At 39.2% G+C, this 21,991-nt stretch overlaps 1 protein-coding gene and 1 non-coding gene across 7 annotated transcripts in view; one reads left to right on the top strand and one right to left on the bottom strand.

Moving 5' to 3' along the window:
- Positions 1-11,426, top strand: part of UBN2 (ubinuclein 2) — an 80,452-nt gene extending 69,026 nt beyond the window's left edge. For all 6 annotated transcript variants that reach the window (XM_034965067.4, XM_034965069.3, XM_034965070.3 and 3 more), the window contains one exon: positions 968-11,426. In XM_034965067.4, coding sequence (XP_034820958.2) covers positions 968-1,017 — 50 coding nt within the window. In that variant the 3' untranslated portion in view covers positions 1,018-11,426. The remainder of the gene's footprint in view (positions 1-967) is intronic.
- A 7,040-nt stretch (positions 11,427-18,466) lies between these two features.
- On the bottom strand, positions 18,467-18,570 carry LOC112440524 (U6 spliceosomal RNA). Its single transcript, XR_003028565.1, has one exon. It is a non-coding gene; the product is annotated as a U6 spliceosomal RNA (small nuclear RNA).
- Positions 18,571-21,991: the final 3,421 nt, after the last annotated feature.

Below are 21,991 nucleotides of genomic sequence, written 5' to 3' on the forward strand. Positions count from 1 at the left end.
AATTTGAGGCTATAGTGTGCTATGATCGCACCTGTGCATAGCCAGTGTACTCCAGCCTGGAAAACATAGCAAGACTCTCTCTTAAAAAAAGAAAGAGCCAGGCGTGGTGGCTCATGCCTGTAATCCCAGCACTTTGGGAGGTTGAGGCGGGGCGGATCATGAGGTCAGGAGTTTGAGACCACCCTGACCAACATGGTGAAACCCTGTCTCTACTAAAAATACAAAAATTAGCCGGGCATGGTGGTGTGCGCCTGTAATCCCAGCTACTCGGGAGGCTGAGACAGGAGAATTGCTTGAACCTGGGAGGCAGAGGTTGCAGTGAACTGAGATCGTGCCATTGCACTCCAGCCTGGGCGACAGAGCGAGACTCCGTCTCAAAAAAAAAAAAAAAAGGAAAGAGCCTTGTCCCAGTAGCAGACTTTCCTGTCACTTAAAGCTAGGTTAGAATGAGCACACAGACTCAGCTGGATGTTTTTCACTACAGATGAAAAGTTTGCTACGTTTGTTTACACAAATAATCAGGAATTACGAAATGCTGTGTCCTGGCAAGAAATTTTATTTCACTTACAAAAAAAAAAAAAATGAAATTGACCTGTCTTCCAAAGGAATTGAAAGATGTAGTGGGTCCCTTGGAGGTAGGAATTGTGTCTTCTGGTTCCTTTATAACCCTCTCACAGCATTTGACACAATTGGCTGGGACGTAAATGATCAATACTTGTTGAAATATTTAAAAAACACTGAAAACCACAGTCATTTGAGAGAACAGGATCATTGTTGTTGAGTTTTTATCTCCATGATGTTTTATCAACCTCTATAATGCTATATGGCATGCAAGATATTAAAAGTTATATCTTTTCAGAGATGTCATCCACAAAAGATAAAAGTTAATTGTTCTTTTTGCTTTGTTTTTCTTAGCTGGTTTTTGTAACATATGGACCCATACCAATTTAACATCTCTTTTTCTCAGATGGAGGCCAAAGTAAAGGGGACACTAAATTACCACGGAAATCTCAGTGACTGCCAGCAAGCAAAGGAGACGAAATGTTTAGTTGACTGATGGAATCTACCTGATGGGAAAGTACTTATGTGGTCATAGGGCTGCTGTTTCTGTCGATGTTTACATTCTCTCGTCCCAAGCACTGTGGTGAGGAGGAAAAAGAAAAGAAAACATTACTTGAGCAAAGCCAGGTGCAGGAGGAAGAAATGCTTTTGTGCAAAGTTAGTGACCTTTGGTCTCTTCTAAAGAATGACAAAGTTACCGTATTAACAGACTTGAAAGAGACTCAGTTGTCAAACCCACAGAAATACAAATTTGATTTTTCCCGGGGGAGGAAGAAGGAAGTCAAGAGAATTTGGGTAAACTCCATCCATCCTGGGGGTTGGATCCTGAACACTTACAGACATAATTGGTAATAAAAGGCATTAAAAACTGGAATTAGGCCAGTTTGTCAGGAATAATGATCATGTCTATTTGAATGGACTGTGTAGCAGATTTGCCACAAAAAAAAATAATAATGATTCTATCTCCGATAGACAGTAGCTGAAGAAATAGCACACCCTCGGAAATCCTGAACAAACTTGAATCTCCTCCAGTGTGTAGCAACTCCCCTCAATCAGCGGACTAAAGATCCTTCAGGAAAGTTATTTTAGCACAGTGATATATATTATTAAATCATCTAGATTTTTAAAAATCAGGAAGTTGAGCCTGTTGCTCTTAAGAGATGAAACCTAGATGTCCCCTTTTTGTAAAAGGGTCAATTTCATCTTCCGTTCAGAAGCAGGTACTTAACTCTTTTCTTCAGGTGATTTGTGCATCTAGTATTGACTGGTTAATTCTTATTTCCATTCTTGATGTTAAAATGTGACTGTGTTCACATTTTTCTCTTGAGAAATGGGGATCTTTACAGGGTTATTGCTTTGCTGCTTTTAGCCCTTGCAGCAACATAAACTCTAAGTTTCCCCAGTTCATCTAACTTCACAACTTCTCCTTCCGTTCTTTTAGCTAGTGGTCCTTCAGGTGATTATTAGCTATTGGTATAAACAGGTAGAAGTGTACACTATGTTTCTTCATTGGTCATTCAAATGGCATGAATATAGTTTTTGAATTTTTAAGATGGTATTTTAAAGGGAGGAATCACATTAGGATCACAATCACGACATATTTTTACTCCCTGTATCCAGTGTAGTGAAATTGGAGCATTTGAGATCCTAAAGCTTTACTATTTACTCAGTGTATTGGTATGTGAGTAAATCTGCAGAAAATAAGACTCCTTAGTTATTATAGCTTCCTTATGCAAATAGCATATTCAACAAAGGATGTTAAGGGAAAAATTTATGGTTCTCCTTGGATACATTTGATTTGATGGGTTTTTTTGCCGCATTATTCTAGTTTTTTAAGCTTCTGAATATTTTCATACTATATCGGAGAATGGTGTAAACTCTAAATGGTGTAAGCTTCATCCATTTATAATGACACTAACCTAAAAAAAATAGACTGGTAGTGACAAGATTTATTGCATATGTGTTTATTATACATTACCCTATACCATTAGATTTACTCAATTAAGAGTATTAACCAGGCCCTTTTTTCTTTTATACACAAAAGTCCCAGATACCCTACAGGACTGTGAATAAATAACCACAGATCGGTTCAGATCTGTATGCCTGTATTTTGACTTCAAAGTCACATTGGCTTGCTTCATAGCGAAAAAGTTAATAAATAACTGAAAACTTTAGTTCCAAGAACTTGTTACAGTAAAGGGAAAGGATTATTTCAAAGGAATCACTGATATAATTTCTTGACTCTAAGAATTTAGTTTATCAATAAAACAAATATGGATGTAGTATGAACCCCAGTAGATATTTTGGAAGGATACTGGGAGGATGTTGCAGAGAGGTTTGACTTGAATTCAGTATGTTTGATGAAGATTTGCTTGGTTTCAATTAAGGAAGCTTGCCCAATTTTTTTTATTTTTTCAAATGTAGTGGACCTCTTGCTTTTATGAAATTTGAATAAAAAGGTCTTTGCTTCATACTAGGGGAAGTGATGGGATTTTCCTTTGGGAAGGTAGCCTTTGTTTTACTTCTCATACCACAAGAGAAGTCGAAGTGCGTATTAATTTCTCTTCCTGAATGCTTGTATATATGTTTGTCTGTATGTATATATACATACACACATACATTCATATAAATGACTAGTTTGAGTCAAAAAATCATTTGAATTTCTTAAAACCATCAATTCTGAATCATGCCATATGAAGATCTCTGGTGACTGTCATCATTAGGAAACAACAAGATAATCAGTTCTTTTCCCTGTAACATTTTATACTAACCAGTAAAAATATCTGAAGGCCCTTGGCTCCAAGAATACAATATGGAGATTCTTCTGTGTTCTCTTTAGTCTTGATTCCTTGAGGACTACTGTCAGATCCCTACCTTAAACCCCCATCTGCACTGACGACTTAGATTCATTTCAGTCAGGACCCCCCTTTTATGTTGTATGAATCAATCAAACATCGTTGTATTTCTGTATAGATCAAGTATGATCAGAGAGTTTCTACATGTAAATAGTAATCTATTTCTTTCCTAGATCATAACATTGAAAAAGGTGCCCATACTTTATGGTCACCTGTCTTTACCGTTTTTATTACTAAAAACAAACATATAAATTGGTTATTTTTTAGCACAGAGACTTGTGACTCATACTGTATTTTTGCACTTAAAAATCAAATTATGTTATTTTTTAAAATGGTGAGTCATTGGAAAGGATATCTATAGAGCAACGTGTATTTCTGAAGAGCATTAGCAACATCCAAATGCAAAAATAATCAGCACACATGATTATATCCCACTCCTCGGGATTCTTGATTCAGGAAGATTAAGCTGTTTGTTTTCAACTGTTTTATATTTTAAATTGCCTTCACTGATATATAAGCTGTTACTGTACATACAAGTTAATCCTCAGTATTCACAAGCAATAACAGTCAGCAGGGTTGTCCTCGGAGATAGCTGTGCTGAGCCTCAGTTGGAGACTGGGAGCAAAGTGTCAAGCTCATTCAGAGCATCCAGGATAAATGCAAGCAATAATTTCCATTATAAGTCAATTATAATTCTTGTATGCTTTTGAGGTCAGAGGGTAAATGAAATCGTGATTTTAAAACAGCCTGAAGAAAAAGGTTTTGGGAAAGGAAATGAGGCTAATCTGTAGTCATAAAATTCTGATACTTTGCGGAAATTAGAAGATGGTGATAGTGCATTCTTTCGTGCCCACCCCCCCTCTGATGGATGTTGTTAGCCCAAATTACATTTTTCATATCATGGACATTGAATAGGGTTTATTGAATCAGGAAGGTAAGGGGAAGAACCGGGCACATATGTGTTGGAATACTGTGGGTTTGACACCTGGTTGAAAACAACTTATTGGACATGATTTTTAACCCAGGATATTTTTTTCCCAAAGCAGATCTAAATTGTTTACTACCCAGGGTTGGAAAGGGCAGGCACCTCTAATCTAGTCTTTGTCCTCTGGTTGCCCTCTCCCACACCCCTTTCCACCTATACTTGGTTCAAGACATTTTCTGAAACGAAAATTCTACTGTTGTTCAAACTGCCATTGGTTATGAGAACTCTGCGTCCTTTGGGATCATCTCTTAGAACTCCAGTGATCTATCATATTTGCTGCTACATTTGTAAAATGAACTTTGCCTGTATTGGTTGACTTTAATTTACAGTTCTTTATTTCTAGGATGTTTTGTCCTCTAGTTTGACTCATGTATAGAATTAGGATACTTTATTTTAGGAGTGTACCGTAAAAGCACACTGGTCCCTTTGTTGTTTTTATTATTTAGGTTTGGAATTTCTGTTTGCTTTTTTTTTGTTTGTTTTTTGTTTTGTTTCTGTTTTTGTTTTTTTTTAAAGTTGGAAATAGAAGAATGAGAAAAATCTATAATCAGGCCAAACTTGAGAACTTTCCTGTGCTTCAGCACGGTGATTCTGCTGACCTAATGTTCTCAAAAGAGGCACTTTTACTTTCTATTGTGCATGTATGATTGTTGTTTTTTGCTTTTGAGGGGGCTTTTGTGTTCGTAATAATGAAGCAGAAGAAAAGTGCAGTAGTAGATAAATGATCACAACATGTTATGCAATTTTATTTTATAAAATTTTAAGGGGAAAAGTTTAACTCTTTGTAAATCATTTCTTAGCTCTGGTAAAATGCTTATATTACTCCTCTAAAACATGCTCAATTCAGGCCTTTGTCTTTGTTAAGTGCCTTTTTTCTTTCTTTTTTCCTCTCTTTTGAAACTGTTGTCACATTATCTTAAAGTACAGAGTGATAAGTCAGGGGATTCAGGAGGAAGAATCTCACACTTGTCGACATCATGTCATGCTGTGTAACCCTCTTCCTTTGCTTTCTATGTATATGGATATATGTGTAAGATACATACATTACATATATATAAAACTAGGAGCTGCTGTACCATTGCATCCTTTCCAAACACTCCCCTTTCCATGTTTGCAAAACTTCTGCCTTGTTTATTCCATTGCTTTTAGTTGATTAAAGTGGGTGGATTAGAAAAGTATCTTTTCGGCCGAATGCGGTGGCTCACGCCTGTAATCCCAGCTCTTTGGGAGGCCGAGGCAGGTGGATCACGAGGTCAGGAGATCGAGACCATCCTGGCTAATATGGTGAAACCCCGTCTCTACTAAAAATACAAAAAATTAGCCAGGCGTGGTGGCAGGCGCCTGTAGTCCCAGCTACTTGGGAGGCTGAGGCAGGAGAATGGCATAAACCCGGGAGGCAGAAGTTGCAGTGAGCTGAGATCGCGCCACTGCACTCCAGCCTGGGCGACAGAGCAAGACTCCGTCTCAAAAAAAGAAAATAAAAGTATAGAAAAGTATCTTTTCACAAGAGGCCACCTTCGCCCTTTGAATATCTGCTTGTAGAAGTTAACAATAACAACACACACACACACACGTCAGTTACTACAAGTAAAATAAACTTAGTGAATCATTGACTATTCTTGGATATAACCCACTTTTCTGTGCTCTTTAAACTTGGCATAAGTAATATAGGAGACAGCATTGGAATAACAAGAGTACCTTGCAAGTCACATTGGTAAGGTGCGCTAGACTAAACATGTGACAAGGCTAGCGTTAGAACCGCGGTTTGGTATCTAAGTTTAGAAGGAAGTTAGCAACTGTCAACATGAAAAATGTATCATATTTTCTTCTGGAAAATGATTTTTGAAGAAATCATATAGCTGCATATCTATCTGTTAAAAGGTTAATAAACTCAGAAGTAGAAAGACTTCAGATGCTGAGGAAAACATTCATATAATCTATAGCATTGAGAGATTTTCCATTTGCTTTTTATTTGCTAGATAATTACATTTGGCTTAATCTGATTTTATGGTTATTTAGATTTCTCCCTTGAGCAAAATAACATAATTTTCAGTAGCAAAGATTCATCGATTTTTTGTTGAAAACAAATAGATGTGACATGTTAAGGGAGACCAAGTTGAACCATCCCTCAGACCCAGTACAAATATACCTAGTAAGTGCCCCCCTTTCAATACATTCTAATTGGGAAGAAGAAGAGACTAGTGGCTTAAAAGGAGAAAGCAGAAGCTCCTGGTAGTGTTACCTGATAGCAGAACTTACCAGGCAGTTGGAATTCACGAGTGTTATTCTTGAATGACTATGTCTAGGGGGAATATTGTTTAACCTTCGTGCCTCAGATTACCCATTAGACAATTGGGTATAATCATATTCACCTACCTCCCAGGGATATCAGAGACTTTACTATTTCAAAAATATTTTGAGTTTTTGTAAAATGTCCTATATAATTAAAAATAGTACTATCATCTTCCTGCAGAGGCTAAAAAATGTTTTCCTTATAATGAGTATAAAAAGCACCCTATGGTTTTTAAATTTTAAAAAATCACTGGAATTTTAATTTAGATACATATTTGTTATTTAAACATTATCTTTGAGGTGGGATAAAATGTTTAGTTTCAGGTTAACAAGGGAGAGAAATAACACTAAGTTTAAGTAGTTTTTTTTAGCCTTTTACGGTGTTACTGTGATTTTCGTCAAGGTTGTGGAGCTAAAGTTAGATAAAGTTATGATGCTTGGTTATTGGAGTTGATAAATGATCCTGGAAGTTTTAACTGCCTCACTTTTCCACCTTCTCAGTCTAATTTCCTTTTATTGCTTGTTTGAGGACGGATAGCTAAGCTTCTTAACTTTCTAAGAATGAGTATGATGTCTCATTCTTGCAAATCAGAGATTGTGTACTAATTCCATTAACTGTAGGTGTATCCAGCTCTGCACTGAAGGGGTGAGCACTACACACAGCCAGCTGGATACTCTTGTAGCCATTGCACCTTTGTAATTCATGCTTCTTCAACCCATGAAAGAGGTGGAGCCATCAGCTGCTCAGGTTGTAAGAAAATGGGAGACGGAAGGCAGGATTCACTTTCTAACTGGGTCGGGGTGGGGAAGGTCAGGGTAGAAGGAAACATGTTTTCCCCAGCTCCCAGGAGGAGACGAAGATCATTTTATCCCACCTTCCATCCCTGTATATTAAGTAGTACTACTACATAGAATTTTCCCGTTATCGTTTAAAATAATAGCAACAGGAAAAAAAAAATGGATGCTGCAGTTTTAGTTGGGGCTAAATGCTGAGCAACGATTGTTGGAGTGTGTGTGTAAATTTAAATTGTAGCACATATTCAGGGTCAGGAAAGCAAAATGTTGGGGATGAGGAACCAGTGTTATCAGGTTCAAGTGAGTTAGTAGAAAGCACCAGGTCCAAGCAGACAAAGCATCTGGTTAATTTCCAGAATTGGCTAAGGTCCACTGAATCTCTAATGATAGGGTGTGTGTGTGTGTGTGTGTGTGTGTGTGTCTGTCTGTCTGTCTGTCTGTAAGTCACTTTTTGGATTTTTGTTGCTTTTTCCAGATAAGGCCTTAGTTAGTAGCCTCTAAATATCAACTATGCAGATAAACATACTCCTTTTTTTTTTTCACATTTCCCTGTCTTTTCCATTCTCAGATAACAAATGTTAAGACCCAAAGAAATAAGGCATAAGGGGTTTTGTTGAATGTGTGTTTGTTCTTCTAGGGAAAATTAACAGAAGCATAAAATAGAGATACTTTGTGTGTTCATCTATCGTAAAATGTGAACTCTGTATTCAAAAACTATCTACAGATGCTTTCACTGGTGCAAAGCTGTAGTTAGTATCATGGAATGTCTTTGGGTTGTTAATGATAAAATCATCCCAGTGTTCAATTCTGAGAGTTTTAGATTATATGACACAATGTTCAGGTTTATAGAGCTGAATGGGTGATCAAACTCTAATTAAAAATAGCTTTGAATATTAATGTTGAATTCTTCTTTCTTGGTTTCCTTTAGTCTTCATTCTTTATTCAGAGCTCTTAATCATATTGCTACACTAGAATATGAGTTGTATATTAGGAGTCTGGGGAGGAAAGGTTAAATTGTCTTTTACATCCTCTTCTCACTCACTCTGGCAACCTATCCTGTGTCCCCATAGAACTGAAAAGTAAAGCCCTGTGCAGGCCTGCTTTAGAAGACTGTTTACATCCCAGCAGAGGACTCAGGCAGGGACTCTCTTAGGATTTTAATCAGACTGCCTTTGAATAATGTGATATTAAATTTTATTTTTCTCATAGACTCTCAAAGTACCACTTGCTTGAAAGTAGCTACTTGTGATCTTTAATTTCCTTATATTGTGATAGTTCTACTTTTCAGTCTTCCCTGTGTATCTCCATTTCATAGTGGGTTAGTACTTAAACTTCGGACACTTTTCCAAACTGTTAAACAAGTCAGGAATGCTTTTCAGAATCGCAGTAGTATTATTAGGGTCTCTGTGTCTAGGACTTAGAGTCATCAGTGGTCATCACTGGGACTAGAGGTGTTCTTTTTTTTCCTCTTCTCCTTTGTATTAAAAAATAGATTTTGCTACTGTATAATGCGGCATTTCATGACTTCCTCTTGTTACTTTTCAAGGTTATTCTAAAGAGACGGAGATCTTCATTAGGGGCTATTTCTCATAATAGTCTGCCTTGCTTATTTTCATACTCCCCCTGAAATAAGCCTACTTTTGCAAACAGGCCATATGAATCAAATTTTATGTTTGTTCCTCACAAAATTTTCTATACATTATTTGTTCCCACTTTGCTAATAATAATATAATGATTTTATTGTAAATCTGTGTTTTAAATATTTTATAATAGAGCACTAATGGAAACCTAATAAATACAAACAAGATACTATTACCCAAGATAACATGGAAATACTTCTGTTTTTGAAGTTAACAACACCGTCTGCCCTCAAAGCACATTTAGGAGTATCAACCAAGACCAGCCAGTTGACATGTTTTTCTGTGTGGCAACCTGCCCTTAAATTGTCAGATCTTAACTATCTTGTGTTTGCTGTGCTTGCAGCCATAAGCTTTCCTCCTTTTTTGCTTATCCCTGCTGTTTGTAGGGTTAGTGTGCCCTCTGTCAGAAAATTGGGTTTTCTTTACTATACCTGCAAAATTACCAAGGGTTACCCCAATATTGTCTAGAGGAATTAAAAAGAACTTATTCTCAGTTGACAAAAGTATTACTGTTATACATAGTTAATTGGAAAGTTGGCCAACTTTGGTCACCTATTTTTGAGTCTTGGCTATGCCTTTGTAATTAGTTACATATACCTTCTGAGACCTTCAGATAATCAATGGGCCTTTCCCCATTAGAGGTAGGTTCCCAGCCTACAAGTAATTTCCTATGATCCATGGCAAGCCTCCAGAGAAAAGATTCAAGCTTTGCACTGCCCTTTTGTTGATTGTCATTGAAAACTTACTTTATTTCAGAAAGTATCAAAAATACCAAATTGGTCTTTCAGAGAGTATGTAAATCTGGGGCTTGCCCTTGGATTTCACTTGTTAAACACCCTCAAACTTAAAAGAAGAAAATAAATCTCCAGCTGGTGAAAATTTTGTGCCCCAAATAATATATTAATCCAAGTCTACCAAGGTAACTAAGTAATGGATGTTTTCTCTCTTTTATTACAAGCAAGAAAGTTCATTTGCCGTTGTAAAAATGATTACCGAACTCCAGACCTATTTGCTATAACTGATTGGAAATAATGATTCTGATTTTTAGTCTGGGTAAACACATACTTCGGTGTGAATTTTGATAAGGGAAAGACTTGTTTGGTAGCCCAAGGAAAAACAGGATGTATTTATACAGTGAATGTTCACTCTGCAGAGGAACTTCCCTCCAGTTACATCTTCCTCATACATGAGCCACCTCCACACTTGACATAGATGCCAACATGTTTCAAAACCAATCTTGAAGGAGCCTAAAGAGTTGATGGTCCTCTAGGTGAAAGACACGAATTACTGTATTGCATTTGCTTATAGGGAGGTGTGTTTTTGCTAACTTGAAGGGATATACTGTATTTCAAATAAGTGTGTGACTTAATATTTTGGGATTTTTTTTTCCTCCTTTAAAAACTGGACCTGAACACAAGCTTTGAGTTGATGTTTGTAATAATCTCAGGACCTGAAAGATTGTAGCATTTAGTGTGTCTTAAAAATTATGTACTGTACCAGCCATGGATTTTTGTAAATATACCTGTCTCCCTTTTTTGTATTTTAGTAAAAAAAAAAAAATAATAAATTTAAATAAAAGGGGGTGGTGATGACATGTGAATGGGTGTGGGTGTGTGTGCGTGTGTGTTTGTATAAGGCTCTTTTGAGATGAACTGGTGCTTGTTTAATTTCCAGCTCAAATCGGAGCAGGAATATGGACAAACTGCTGCTACTGAACCCTGCACTGAGCCGAGGTATTTCCATTTGGTTAACTAAACGCTAGCTACCAGGAAATGACGCAGAAGTCACGTTCTTCTTCCCACTGCCATCTTGCCTTTGCATTCTCAGTTCTACGTGCCCTTTGAACTTTAATGGTAAAACATTTCACACTTTGGATGGTTTGCTTGTCTCTAGTTTTTAGAAAGCTCTTACCACTCCTTCCTAAGAAAAAAGGGCAGGTAAATTTTTTTAACCAAAAAAAAAATCACACATTTCATAAAACCCTGATGAATTTTGGATATGTGAGAGGGCATAAACATTCCTAAATATGGACCTGTGAATTTAGTAAATTACCCCCATGAATATACTCCTTCAGTGCAGGGATTTTTGTGTTTTTTTTTTTTAAATTTTTTTGCAACAGCCTTGCTCATATTCCAGGTGTAGCTAGCAAACCCCTGTTTTTGAAGCAAGAGCCTTATTTGATTCAGTGTAGATGTTTCCTGTCTATCCTTTGTGACAGGGCCTTTTAATGAGTGTTTTTTCTTTTTGTATATGTTACGTGTTTGTTGTTGTATTAAATAAAGAGGAATGTACATACTATCCTCGTGTCTGTTGTGTTATTGAGTTACCTTGGGTTCTAACATCACACTCTCAGCTGTTGGGGAGTATCTGCTGTCCATATCACACTGTGCTAGGTTTATAGGGTACAAGAAGTAAAGGACCCAGTCTCCTGCCTCCCAGTATACTCACAATTTGCAGTCACATGATAAGTTAAAAGATAATGGTTCAAAATGTGTCACAAAGCTACATTTTGGTCCATTTGTGTTCCATTGCTACCTGACAATTGAGTTCACAGTGGGGAAGAAACGGGACTGGAGTAATGTGGGAAGACTCAGTGCAGTGGATGGCACTTGAGGTGGGCCTCCAAGAACTGGTGGAATTTGGCCAGGTCAGGAAGGTGGAGCATTTGCTGTGAGGGGCATGTTTGGACAAGTAGAGGAAGGCAGAGCGTGGGAGTCCTTGATTGTGACTCACTCTAGGTTTTTTGGGTAATAGGGTATGTGTGTATTTGATGGTGCTACTACGGTCAGGACTTGAAATGTAGATGTGGGAATCATACAAAAATAATTCAACCTTAGAAATTCAGGTAAGAGGCCGGGCGTGGTGGCTCACGCCTGTAATCCCAGCACTTTGGGAGGCAGAGGCGGGCGGATCACGAGGTCAGGAGATTGAGACCATCCTGGCCAACATGGTGCAACCCCGTCTCTGCTGAAAATACAAAAATTAGCTGGGCATGGTGGCATGTGCCTGTAATCCCAGCTACTCGGGAAGCTGAGACAGGAGAATCGCTTAAACCAGGGAGTCAGAACCAGTGAGCCGAGATTGCACCACTGCACTCCAGCCTGGTGACAGAGCGAGACTCCGTCTCAACAAAAAAAAAAAGTTCAGGTAAGGGGTGGGAGAATGATGAAGAGAGAGAAAGTGAATATGAGTGTACGTGTGATCTGCGTGGAAAATACCAAAAAGGTTCTCGCTGAAATGGGGTTGTAGGAAAAAATATCAAAAAGGACGTACACCCCAAAATAGAGTGGTGGTATGAGTGCTTTTTATTTTTTCCTTTTAAGTGTATTTTCAGTGTGTTGTCATGAAGATGAAAAGAACTAAGAAGTTAAAAAAGACATGGACCTCATACATTAGGGGATGAGGGGGACTGGAAGTGCCTTTGGCTGACATTTAAGGACAGTTCTGCAAAAGTGTGTTGTTGTCAGCAGTACTCCTCAAGATGATTTTTGCCAAAACGAGAAAACCCTGTGGTTATGTAATTTAACTATACTTAACTGTGTTTTCACCATCTTGTATGTTAACATATAAAGGTGTCATTGTTAAATTTTTTTTTAAAACATTTTACCTAGAGTATTTGGCATGGGACACTTTTTTCATGTGATTCCAATTAACATTAAATTTTAAAAGGTGGCCAAGGCAGGTGGATCACCTGAGGTCGGGAATTTGAGATCAGCCTGACCAACATGGAGAAACCCCGTCTTCTACTAAAAATACAAAATTAGCTGGGCATGGTGGCGAAAACCTGTAATCCCAGCTATTCGGGAGGCTGAGACACAAGAATCACTTGAGCCCAGGAGGCGGAGGTTGCAGTGAGCCAAGATCGCGCCACTGCACTCCATCCTGGGTGATTGTAAGTGTAAATACATATGTGTGTACATACATGCATTAGAAAATATACAAAAGAACATACACCCCAAAATGTAGAGTGGTGGTATCAGTACTTTTTCTTATTTTTCCTTTTACTTAAATATATTTTCAATGAACGTGGATAACATGAGTAAGTAAGTTGTTTTGTGTAACAAATGGGTGACTTTTTGGTTGAAAAGAGGGAGAAAGAAATGGGAAGGGGCCTCTCCCTGTCTCATCACTGGAAGAAGGGGAAAGAAAGGAATGTATTTCTTCCACTCAGACCTTAGTAGATCCTAACATTGGATTTGGCTTGGAGGGAAAACACAATAAACTGCTTGATTTAAAAATAAAGATTTGTTTTGCTTTGGGAGGCTGAAGTGGGAGGATCACTTGAGCCCAGGAGGTTGGGGTTGCAGTAATCTATCCTGGGCAACAGAGCAAGACCCTGTGTCTTTAAAAAAAAAAAAAAAAGGTTATATTTGGTAGGGAAAAAAAGTACAAAGTACATGGGGATCTAATGCGTGTAAAGCAAATCTTCTTACCCACAATCCCATCTTCCTTCCCCAGAGCAACCACCTATCAATTTCTCCAGTTATAAGCAGTGATACGTATCTGAGTTTGTAATATAAACTTAGCATACCTGGCTAGGCACAGTGGTCATGCCTGTAATCCCAGTACTTTGGGAGGCCAAGGGAGGTGGATCACTTGAGGTCAGGAGTTAGAAACTAACCTGGCCAACATGGTGAAACCCCGTCTCTACCAAAAATACAAAAAAAACCAGCTGGGCATGGTGACTCATGTCTGTAATCCCAGCTACTCAGGAGGCTAAGGCAGGAGAATCGCTCGCACCTGGGAGGCAGAGGCTGCAGTGAGCCGAGATCGTGCTACTGCACTCCAGCCTGGGCGACAGAGCGAGACTCCGTCTCAAAAATAAATAAGTAAATAAACTTAGCATACGTATACACTGTATCTAGCATTTTTCAGTTATCTTGGAGGTTATTTCACATCAGCATATAGAGGTCTGTCTGGTTCTTTGAACAGCTTCATAGTATTCTATAGTTGTGATATCACTTATTGATGGGTGCTTAGGTTACTATCAGAGGTAAACCACAATATCGTTTATGTATTTGCCATCTGTATATATTGCAAACAGTCAAAAGTTTGCTTTCCCATGGACAATAAATGATCTAACTAGATTTGAGTCTGTCTGAAATGTGTACCACTGCTTCCTATACATACAAAGCTTTGAGAAATACTTGAGAAAATCAGTCTTTTATTTAAGATTTTGATAGTTGGAAACAGGCAGAAGAGATGCCTTTGAATTTGGTAAGGGTTGGGTTAATCATGAGATCGTACACCTTTCAAAGGACAATGACAGTCTCTTCTCAGGCAGGCATACTCTGACGTGTCATGGGTGTCCGTTCTTCGGAAAACATGGGGCCTCCATATGTGCCTAGGCGTAGTTTGTTTTTTCTCCCTCTGTGTATTTGCCTCTTCTGTGTCTCTGTTGTCTCTGTGTTTGTCCCTTCTTCATTTCCCCATCATCTTTTCTAGTAGGGTGGCGTGGTGTGAAGAACAGGTTGACAGCAGACAGACGGGTTCACAAGACCCCACTGTGAAGCTGTATCACTCTAGACAAGACGCTTTCCCTTTCAAGCCCATTTCCTCATCTGCACAGGGGTGAGACCCCAGGCGGGTGTATTGGTCAGATTAGAGACAAGGTATGGAAAGCACCTAGCACAGTGCCTAGCACATAATAAGAGCTTATAAATGGTGGCTACTATTATTCTGTCTCTCCTCTGTGTTTTTACTTCTTAAATGTATGCTTCGTCTTGCTCCCCTAATTTCCCAAAAGTATAGAAGTGAAGCCATAGTGTTGTTTAAAAATCTGGTGTAGTTATTGCTTAAAGTACAGGCATAGATAGATAGCAGTTAAAATTCTTTCATCACAGGTATCAGAAACCCCTGGCTGAAAAAGTCAAGGGAATCTGGTTCATCTGAGTGGTCTTACAGATATTTGGTTTAGATGTAGCGTCATGGAGTGATTCCACGTCACCAAGATCCAGCTCTGTCTCCACTCTGCCATTCCAAGGGCCTGGCTCCGCAGGGAGTCCGTGACAGCCTCAGTCTCTCTTTCTATAGTCAAATGCCTGCTGTAGTTTCAAACTACATGCGAGTATGTGCTGTGGATAATTTCTTTTTACTTTGTACTCAAATGCAAAGTAATGTGTCAATCATATGCCTTGATTCATAGCACATTGTCATCAGTCAGCTGGAGAACTCATTCCCTCACTTCATTATCCATGAAGTTTCTCCTCTTCCTTAGTCCCCACTCTGCTCTGTCCCACAGGCACCACTCTAACTTTTTTGATATGTGCCCCTTGTTTTGCAGGCATTCTTCGAAGTAAGTAGTGTTGTGTCGTATGTATACAATTTTAATTCATACCAATAGTACTGTGGTAGCCATGTTTACTGTTTTCTACTTACTTAGATACATCCACGTTGCTATGTGTACATTTAGGGTGTTGCTTCTTACTGCTACACGGATTCCCTAGTGTGCACGCACCACATTATACATACCTGTTCCCCTCACAGTGGGTGACTAGGTTATCTTCAATTCCTTATTACCAAAAACAAGGTGATAGTTAGTCTTCCCTTCTGTCAACTGCGTGTTGATCTTTGCTCATTGTGCAATTGCATTTTGGTTTCTTGTTGTGGACATTAATCTCTTACCAGTTTTAGATGTGTCAGTTACTTTTGTCTGTTACCTGTCTTTTAACTTTGTCTGTGACATCCTTTATTGAACGAAATCCTTTTTAATTAATCTACTTTTTGTCTTATGTTTGTGTTTTGGGCAGTTTACTTATGAAATATTTCCCTAGCCCTACACCACAAAGATATCCTCCAGCATTTTCTCCTATGAGCTTTATAGTTTTGCCTTCACCTTTTCATTTACAATCCATCTGGCATCCACCTTTGTATACTGTGTAATGTAGGGATCCAGCTTTATTTTTCTGTATTTAGTGAAGCAGTTTTCCCAATACCACCTAACAGATCAATATTTCTCCCATTAATTTGTGGTACCATTTTTATCATATATCCAGTTCTCATATATGGAAAGATCTATTTTTGGGCTCTGTTCCATTGTTCTTTTTATTTCCACACCAGTATCTTACTGTTTTCTATTACCACAGACTTAAAAATATGCCTTAGTATCTAGTAAAGAGAGCCCCCGTCTTTGTTACTCTATGTTGGCCCAGCTAATTATGGATTTTTATTCTTCCATAGAAATTTTAGAATAAAATTTTCTGCTTCCATTTAAAATCCAGTTGAAATATTGATTAGGATTGAATTTGCATTAAATTCACATTCTTTGGGGCCTATATAGTGGTTTAAGAAGAATAATAGAATCTTTAAGTTACAGATTTTTTTTGTGTGTCTTCCAATAAAGCTTTTAAAACTTCTCTATGAAGGTCTTGTTTATATATTAATTTCGAGGTATTTTATAGCTGTTGCTTCCATGAATTGTATCTTATTCTTTGTTTTCTGATTTATTGTTGGTACTAAGGAATGCTATTGGTCCTTTAAAGTTGATTTTATATCGAGCAATTTTGCTAAACTGTTATTCTAATAATTCATCTGATTATTTTACTAGCTTTTCAATGGAAGTGATCATATAATGTACAAATAATGACAGTTTTATCTCCTCTTTTAATTTCACATTTTACATCTTAGAGCATCAGACTGGTCCTTTAATACTATGCTAAACAGTAATGGGGAACGTGGCATCTTTGTTCCATATTTTAATGGGAACATTAAAATCTTTGTTCCTTATTGATCTAAGTCTTCTCCATTAAGGATGGTGTTATTCTAGATTTTTGGTATATAGTTTTTATGAACTTAAGAAAGTTCTATTCCTAATTTTCTGGGAAGGTTGATTATATGCATGCGCTGAATTAGATCAAGTGCTTTTCCCATAATACCTATATATGATCAACAATGACAGAATTTTTTTTTTTTTTTTTGAGACAGAGTTTTGCTCTTGTTGCCCAGGCTGGAGTGCAGTGGCGCAATCTCAGCTCATTGCAACCTCCGCCTCCCGGGTTCAAGTGATTCTCTTGCCTCAGCCTCCCAAGTAGCTGGGATTACAGGCGTGTGCCACCATGCCTGGCTAATTTTGTATTTTTAGTAGAGATGGGGTTTCACCATGTTGGTCAGGCTGGCCTTGAACTCCTGACTTCAGGTGATCCGCCTGCCTCAGCCTCCCAAAGTGCTGGGATTACAGGCGTGAGTCACCGCACCTGGCCCAGAAACTCTTTTAGAAGTTTATTTGTGGCTGGGTGCAGTGGTTCACGCCTGTAATCCCAGCACTTTGGGAGGCCAAGGCAGGCGGATCACAAGGTCAGGAGTTCAAGACTAGCCTGGCCAATATGGTGAAACCCCATCTCTACTAAAAATACAAAAATTAGCTGTGTGTGAATATGGGCTCCTGTAGTCCCAGCCACTGGGGAGTCTGAGGCAGGAGAATCGCTTGAACCCGGGAGGCAGAGGTTGCAGTGAGCTGCTATCGTGCCACTGCACTCCAGCCTGGGCGACAAAGAGAAACTCCATCTCAGAAAAAAGAAGTGTATTTGTAGGATTACTTATTTATTTATTTTTTTAGACTGAGTCTTGCTGTGTCGCCCAGGCTGGACTGCTATGGTCTGATCTCGGCTCACTGCAACCTCTGTCTCCCCGGTTCAAGCTAGTGTCCTGCCTCAGCCTCCCAAGTAGCTGGAATTATAGGAATGCACCACCACACCCAGCTAATTTTCGTATTTTTAGTAGAGACAGGGTCTCACCATGTTGGCCAGGATGGTCATGAACTCCTGACTTCAGGGGATCTGCCCACCTGACCTCCCAAAGTGCTGGGATTACAGACGTGAGCCATGGTGCCCGGCCAATTTTTAATTGATTGTAACCTCCTGTGTGTTTGCTTCTGTTTTCATGCTGTGCCTTGTTTCGATGCATCATCTGACTCTTAATCAGTCTCGCCATTCTTCCTTCTCAATAACTTTTCAAAGAACCGTGAATGTTTTTGGATGCATATATGTTCATTATGGTTATATCTTTTCGATATAATAATAATAATATTATTATTATTATTATTTGAGATGGAATCTCGCTCTGTCGCCCATGCTGGAGTGCAGTGGCACAATCTCGGCTCACTGCAAGCTCCGCCTCCCGGGTTCACGCCAATCTCCTGCCTCAGCCTCCCGAGTACCTGGGAGTACAGGTGCCCACCACCACGCCCGGCTAATTTTTTGTATTTTTAGTAGAGACGGGGTTTCACTGTGTTAGCCAGGATGGTCTCGATCTCCTGACCTCGTGATCCGCCCGCCTCTGCCTCCCAAAGTGCTGGGATTACAGGCGTGAGCCACCGCGCCCGGGAGATATAATATTTTTTTTAAAATATAGAACGCTGCACGATTTTGTGTATCATCTTTGCGCAGGGGCGGTGCTAATCTCTGTATCATTCCAGTTTTAGTATATGTGCTGCTGAAGCAAGCACTGATATAATGTTCTTTTACCAATGTGATGTCCCTCATTTTTCTTTGTGACATTTTCCCTGTCTAGTATTAAATTTAATATCCAGATATCTATACCCCAAATAATATCTCATTGTATGGATATGCCACAGTTTACCCATTCATCGGGTGATAGACACTTGGACTGTTTCCACTTTTTAGCAATTATGAATAATGCTCCTATTAACACTTGTGCACAAGTTTTTGTGTGGAGGTATGTTTTCAGTCCTCTTAGGTACAGACCTGGGAGTGGAATTGCTGGATTTTATGCTAACTACATTTCATTTGAGGAACTACCAAACTCTTTCCAATAGTAGCTGAACCATTTTACATTCCCACCAGCAATGCATAAGAGTTCCAGTTCCGGCCAGGCATGGAGGCTCAGGCTGGGCATGGTGGCTTACACCTGTAATCTCAGCACTTTGGGGGGCAGAGGCAGGCGGATCACCTGAGGTCAGGAGTTCGAGACCAGCCTGGCCAACATGGTGAAACCCCATCTCTACTAAAAACACAAAAATTAGCCGGGCGTGGTGGCAGGCACCTGTAATCCCAGCTACTGGGGAGGCTGAGGCAGGAGAATCGCTTGAACCTGGGAGGCAGAGGTTGCAGTGAGCTGAGATCGCGCTGTTGCACTCCAGCCTGGGCAACAAGAGCGAGACTTCGTCTCAAAAAAAAAAAAAAAAAAAAAAAAAAAAGAGTTCCAGTTCTTCTACATTCTCATCAGCATTTGTCATTTTTCATTTTTTAAATTATGGCTGTCATCTCCTAGTAGGTATAAGTGGTATCTTGTTAGTCTTTTGATTTGAATTTTTGTAATAACTAATAGTATTGAACATCTTTTCATGTGCTTAGTAAGTTCTTAGTATTTTAAGTATAATATACTTATATTAAGTATAAAAGTACTTATTCCAGGAGAGTTTTCAAAGAGGCTTTTGTGCTGGTTTTAAACTTGTTAAAACTTTGTATGTCTGAAAGTATCGTATCATCTTTGCTTCTTCACATTTAAATAATAGTTTAGTGGGATGTAATTTTCTAGGTTCTTTTCCTTCATCACTTAGAAATATAATTTCATGGCCGTGCACGGTGGCTCATGCCTGTAATCCCAGCACTTTGGGAGGCCAAGGCGGGCAGATCAGCTTGGCCAACACGGTGAAAACCTGTCTCTACTACAAATACAAAACTTAGCTGGGCATGGTGGCAGGGGCCTGTAATCTCAGTTACTCGGGAGACTGAGGCTAGAGAATCACTTGAACCCAGGAGGCAGAGGTTGCAGTGAGCAGAGATCACGCCACTGCACTCCAGCCTGGACGACAAGAGTGAAACTCTGTCTCAAAAAATAAAAAATTATGTATATGTGTGTGTATATATATATATATATAATTTCATTGCTTTTTTGTCTCCAATTTTTCTGTTAGGAAGATTAATGCCAATCCAATTTTTATTCTTTTGTGAACTATATTCCTTCTTTCTATAAGATTTTTGAATTTTTTTTTTCTTTTTTTTGGTCTTCGATGTTCCTAAATTTCTTTTTTTTTTTTGAAATGGAGTCTTACTCTGTCACCCAGGCTGGAGTGCAATGGTGTGGTCTCGGCTCACTGCAACGTCCGCCTCCTGGGTTCAAGCAATTCTCCTACCTCAGCCTCTAGAGTAGCTAGGACTACAGGCCAATGTTCCTAAATTTCATTACAATATTTCAAAGTTTAGGTTTTTCCTTCTCTATTCTGTTTGATGTTCCACAAGACCTTTGCATTGTGGTCTTTTTATCATTAATCTGTATTATTATTATTTGAGATAGAGTCTTGCTCTGCCACCCAAGCTGGAGTGCACGGCTCACTGCAGCCTCAACCTCCCAGGCTCAACCAGTCCTCCCACCTCAGCCTCCCAAGTAGTTGGAACTATATGGTGCATACCACCACGCCCAGCTAGTTTTTAATTTTTTTTAGAGACAGGGTCTCACAACATTGCCCAGGCTGGTCTCAAGATTAATCTTTAAAACTTCACGTTTTTTCTTTTTTTTTGGCTCCCAACAAGAAACACACACACTTACAATTTCTTAATACGTTCTCTTTCTTACATCTATTTTCTCTTTTTCTGAAACTCGTATTAGGCAGATATTGACACTAATGTTTTCCATATCTCTTAAACGTTCTTTGGTATTTTCCATCTCCTTATTACTTTTCGGTACCTTCTAGGAAAATTTCTTCAGCTGATTTAGATCATTATTCATTTTTCAGCTATTCTTGTTGTTTTGGTTTTTTTTTCTTTTTTGAGACAGAGTGTCACTCTGTTGTCCAGGCTGGAGTGCAGTGGCACAGTCTTGGCTCACTGCAACCTCCACCTCCCGGGTTCAAGCGATTCTCCTGCCTCAGCCTCCCAAGTAGCCAGGATCATAAGTGCCCGCCACCACGCCCAGGTAATTTTCGCATTTTTAGTAGAGATGGGGTCTCAACATGTTGGCCAGGCTAGTCTCAAACTCCTGACCTCAGGTGAGCCACCCGCCTTGGCCTCCCAAAGTGCTGGGATTACAGGCATGAGCCACCGCACGCAGCCCAACTATTATTGTTTTTATCCACTTTCCTGAGTTTGTCACCAACTTCATATCAGTGTTTCCACTGGATTCTGTGCCACTGCTTGTTCCTCATTATCATCCTCTTATCTCTCTGAGGATCTTTGTTGTGCTTATTTTAGAGTCCTGATCTGTCCATTCCGGTTTGTGTAGGACAGTTTGTCTCCTTTGATGTGATTGTAGTCTTAAAATATCTGGTGATATTAACCTCCGAGCTTGTTTTTCCCTGAGCTTATCAGCTTCCTTAGCTGGTGACATATAGTCAGGGGCATGGGCAAGTTCCAGCCCCTAACCTGTGCTTTTGCAAGTGGGCTGGGAGCACCAGCAGCCTTTCCCAGAGCAAACTTCCAGGCACCTGAGTCAGACCTGAACTTAAAACTGTGGGTCTGATTCTACAGTTTACGGTTTTTTACTAACTTGCTCATGGTGGCTTATTTCTCTGTGTGTTTAGTGATTTTTGTATGATATATCCCTGCACTTCAGAACTTTATGGACATTGTTTGAGGCCTGGCTATTTTATTTGTTTGTTTGTTTTTTAAGACAGGGTTTCACTGTATGCCCAGGCCAGAATGCAGTGATGTGATCATTCCTCACCTGACCTCCTTGTCTCAAGTGATCCTCCCACCTCAGTCTCCCAAATAGTTGGGACTACAGGTGCGTGCCACCATACCCAGCTAATTTTTTTTTAAATTTGAGGCCTGGATTTAAAGAAGAAGGATTTAAAGAAATCCTTCTTCTAGAGAGGACTTGATTTGCTTCTGCCAGGTTCCTAGGGACATTACCAACCCAAGACTGACCGCTTCAAATTAATTTTCAGCTTAGGATTTCTGGGCCTCGAA

The sequence above is a fragment of the Pan paniscus genome, chromosome 6 (assembly GCF_029289425.2).
Source record: "Pan paniscus chromosome 6, NHGRI_mPanPan1-v2.0_pri, whole genome shotgun sequence".
Lineage (NCBI taxonomy): Eukaryota > Metazoa > Chordata > Mammalia > Primates > Hominidae > Pan > Pan paniscus.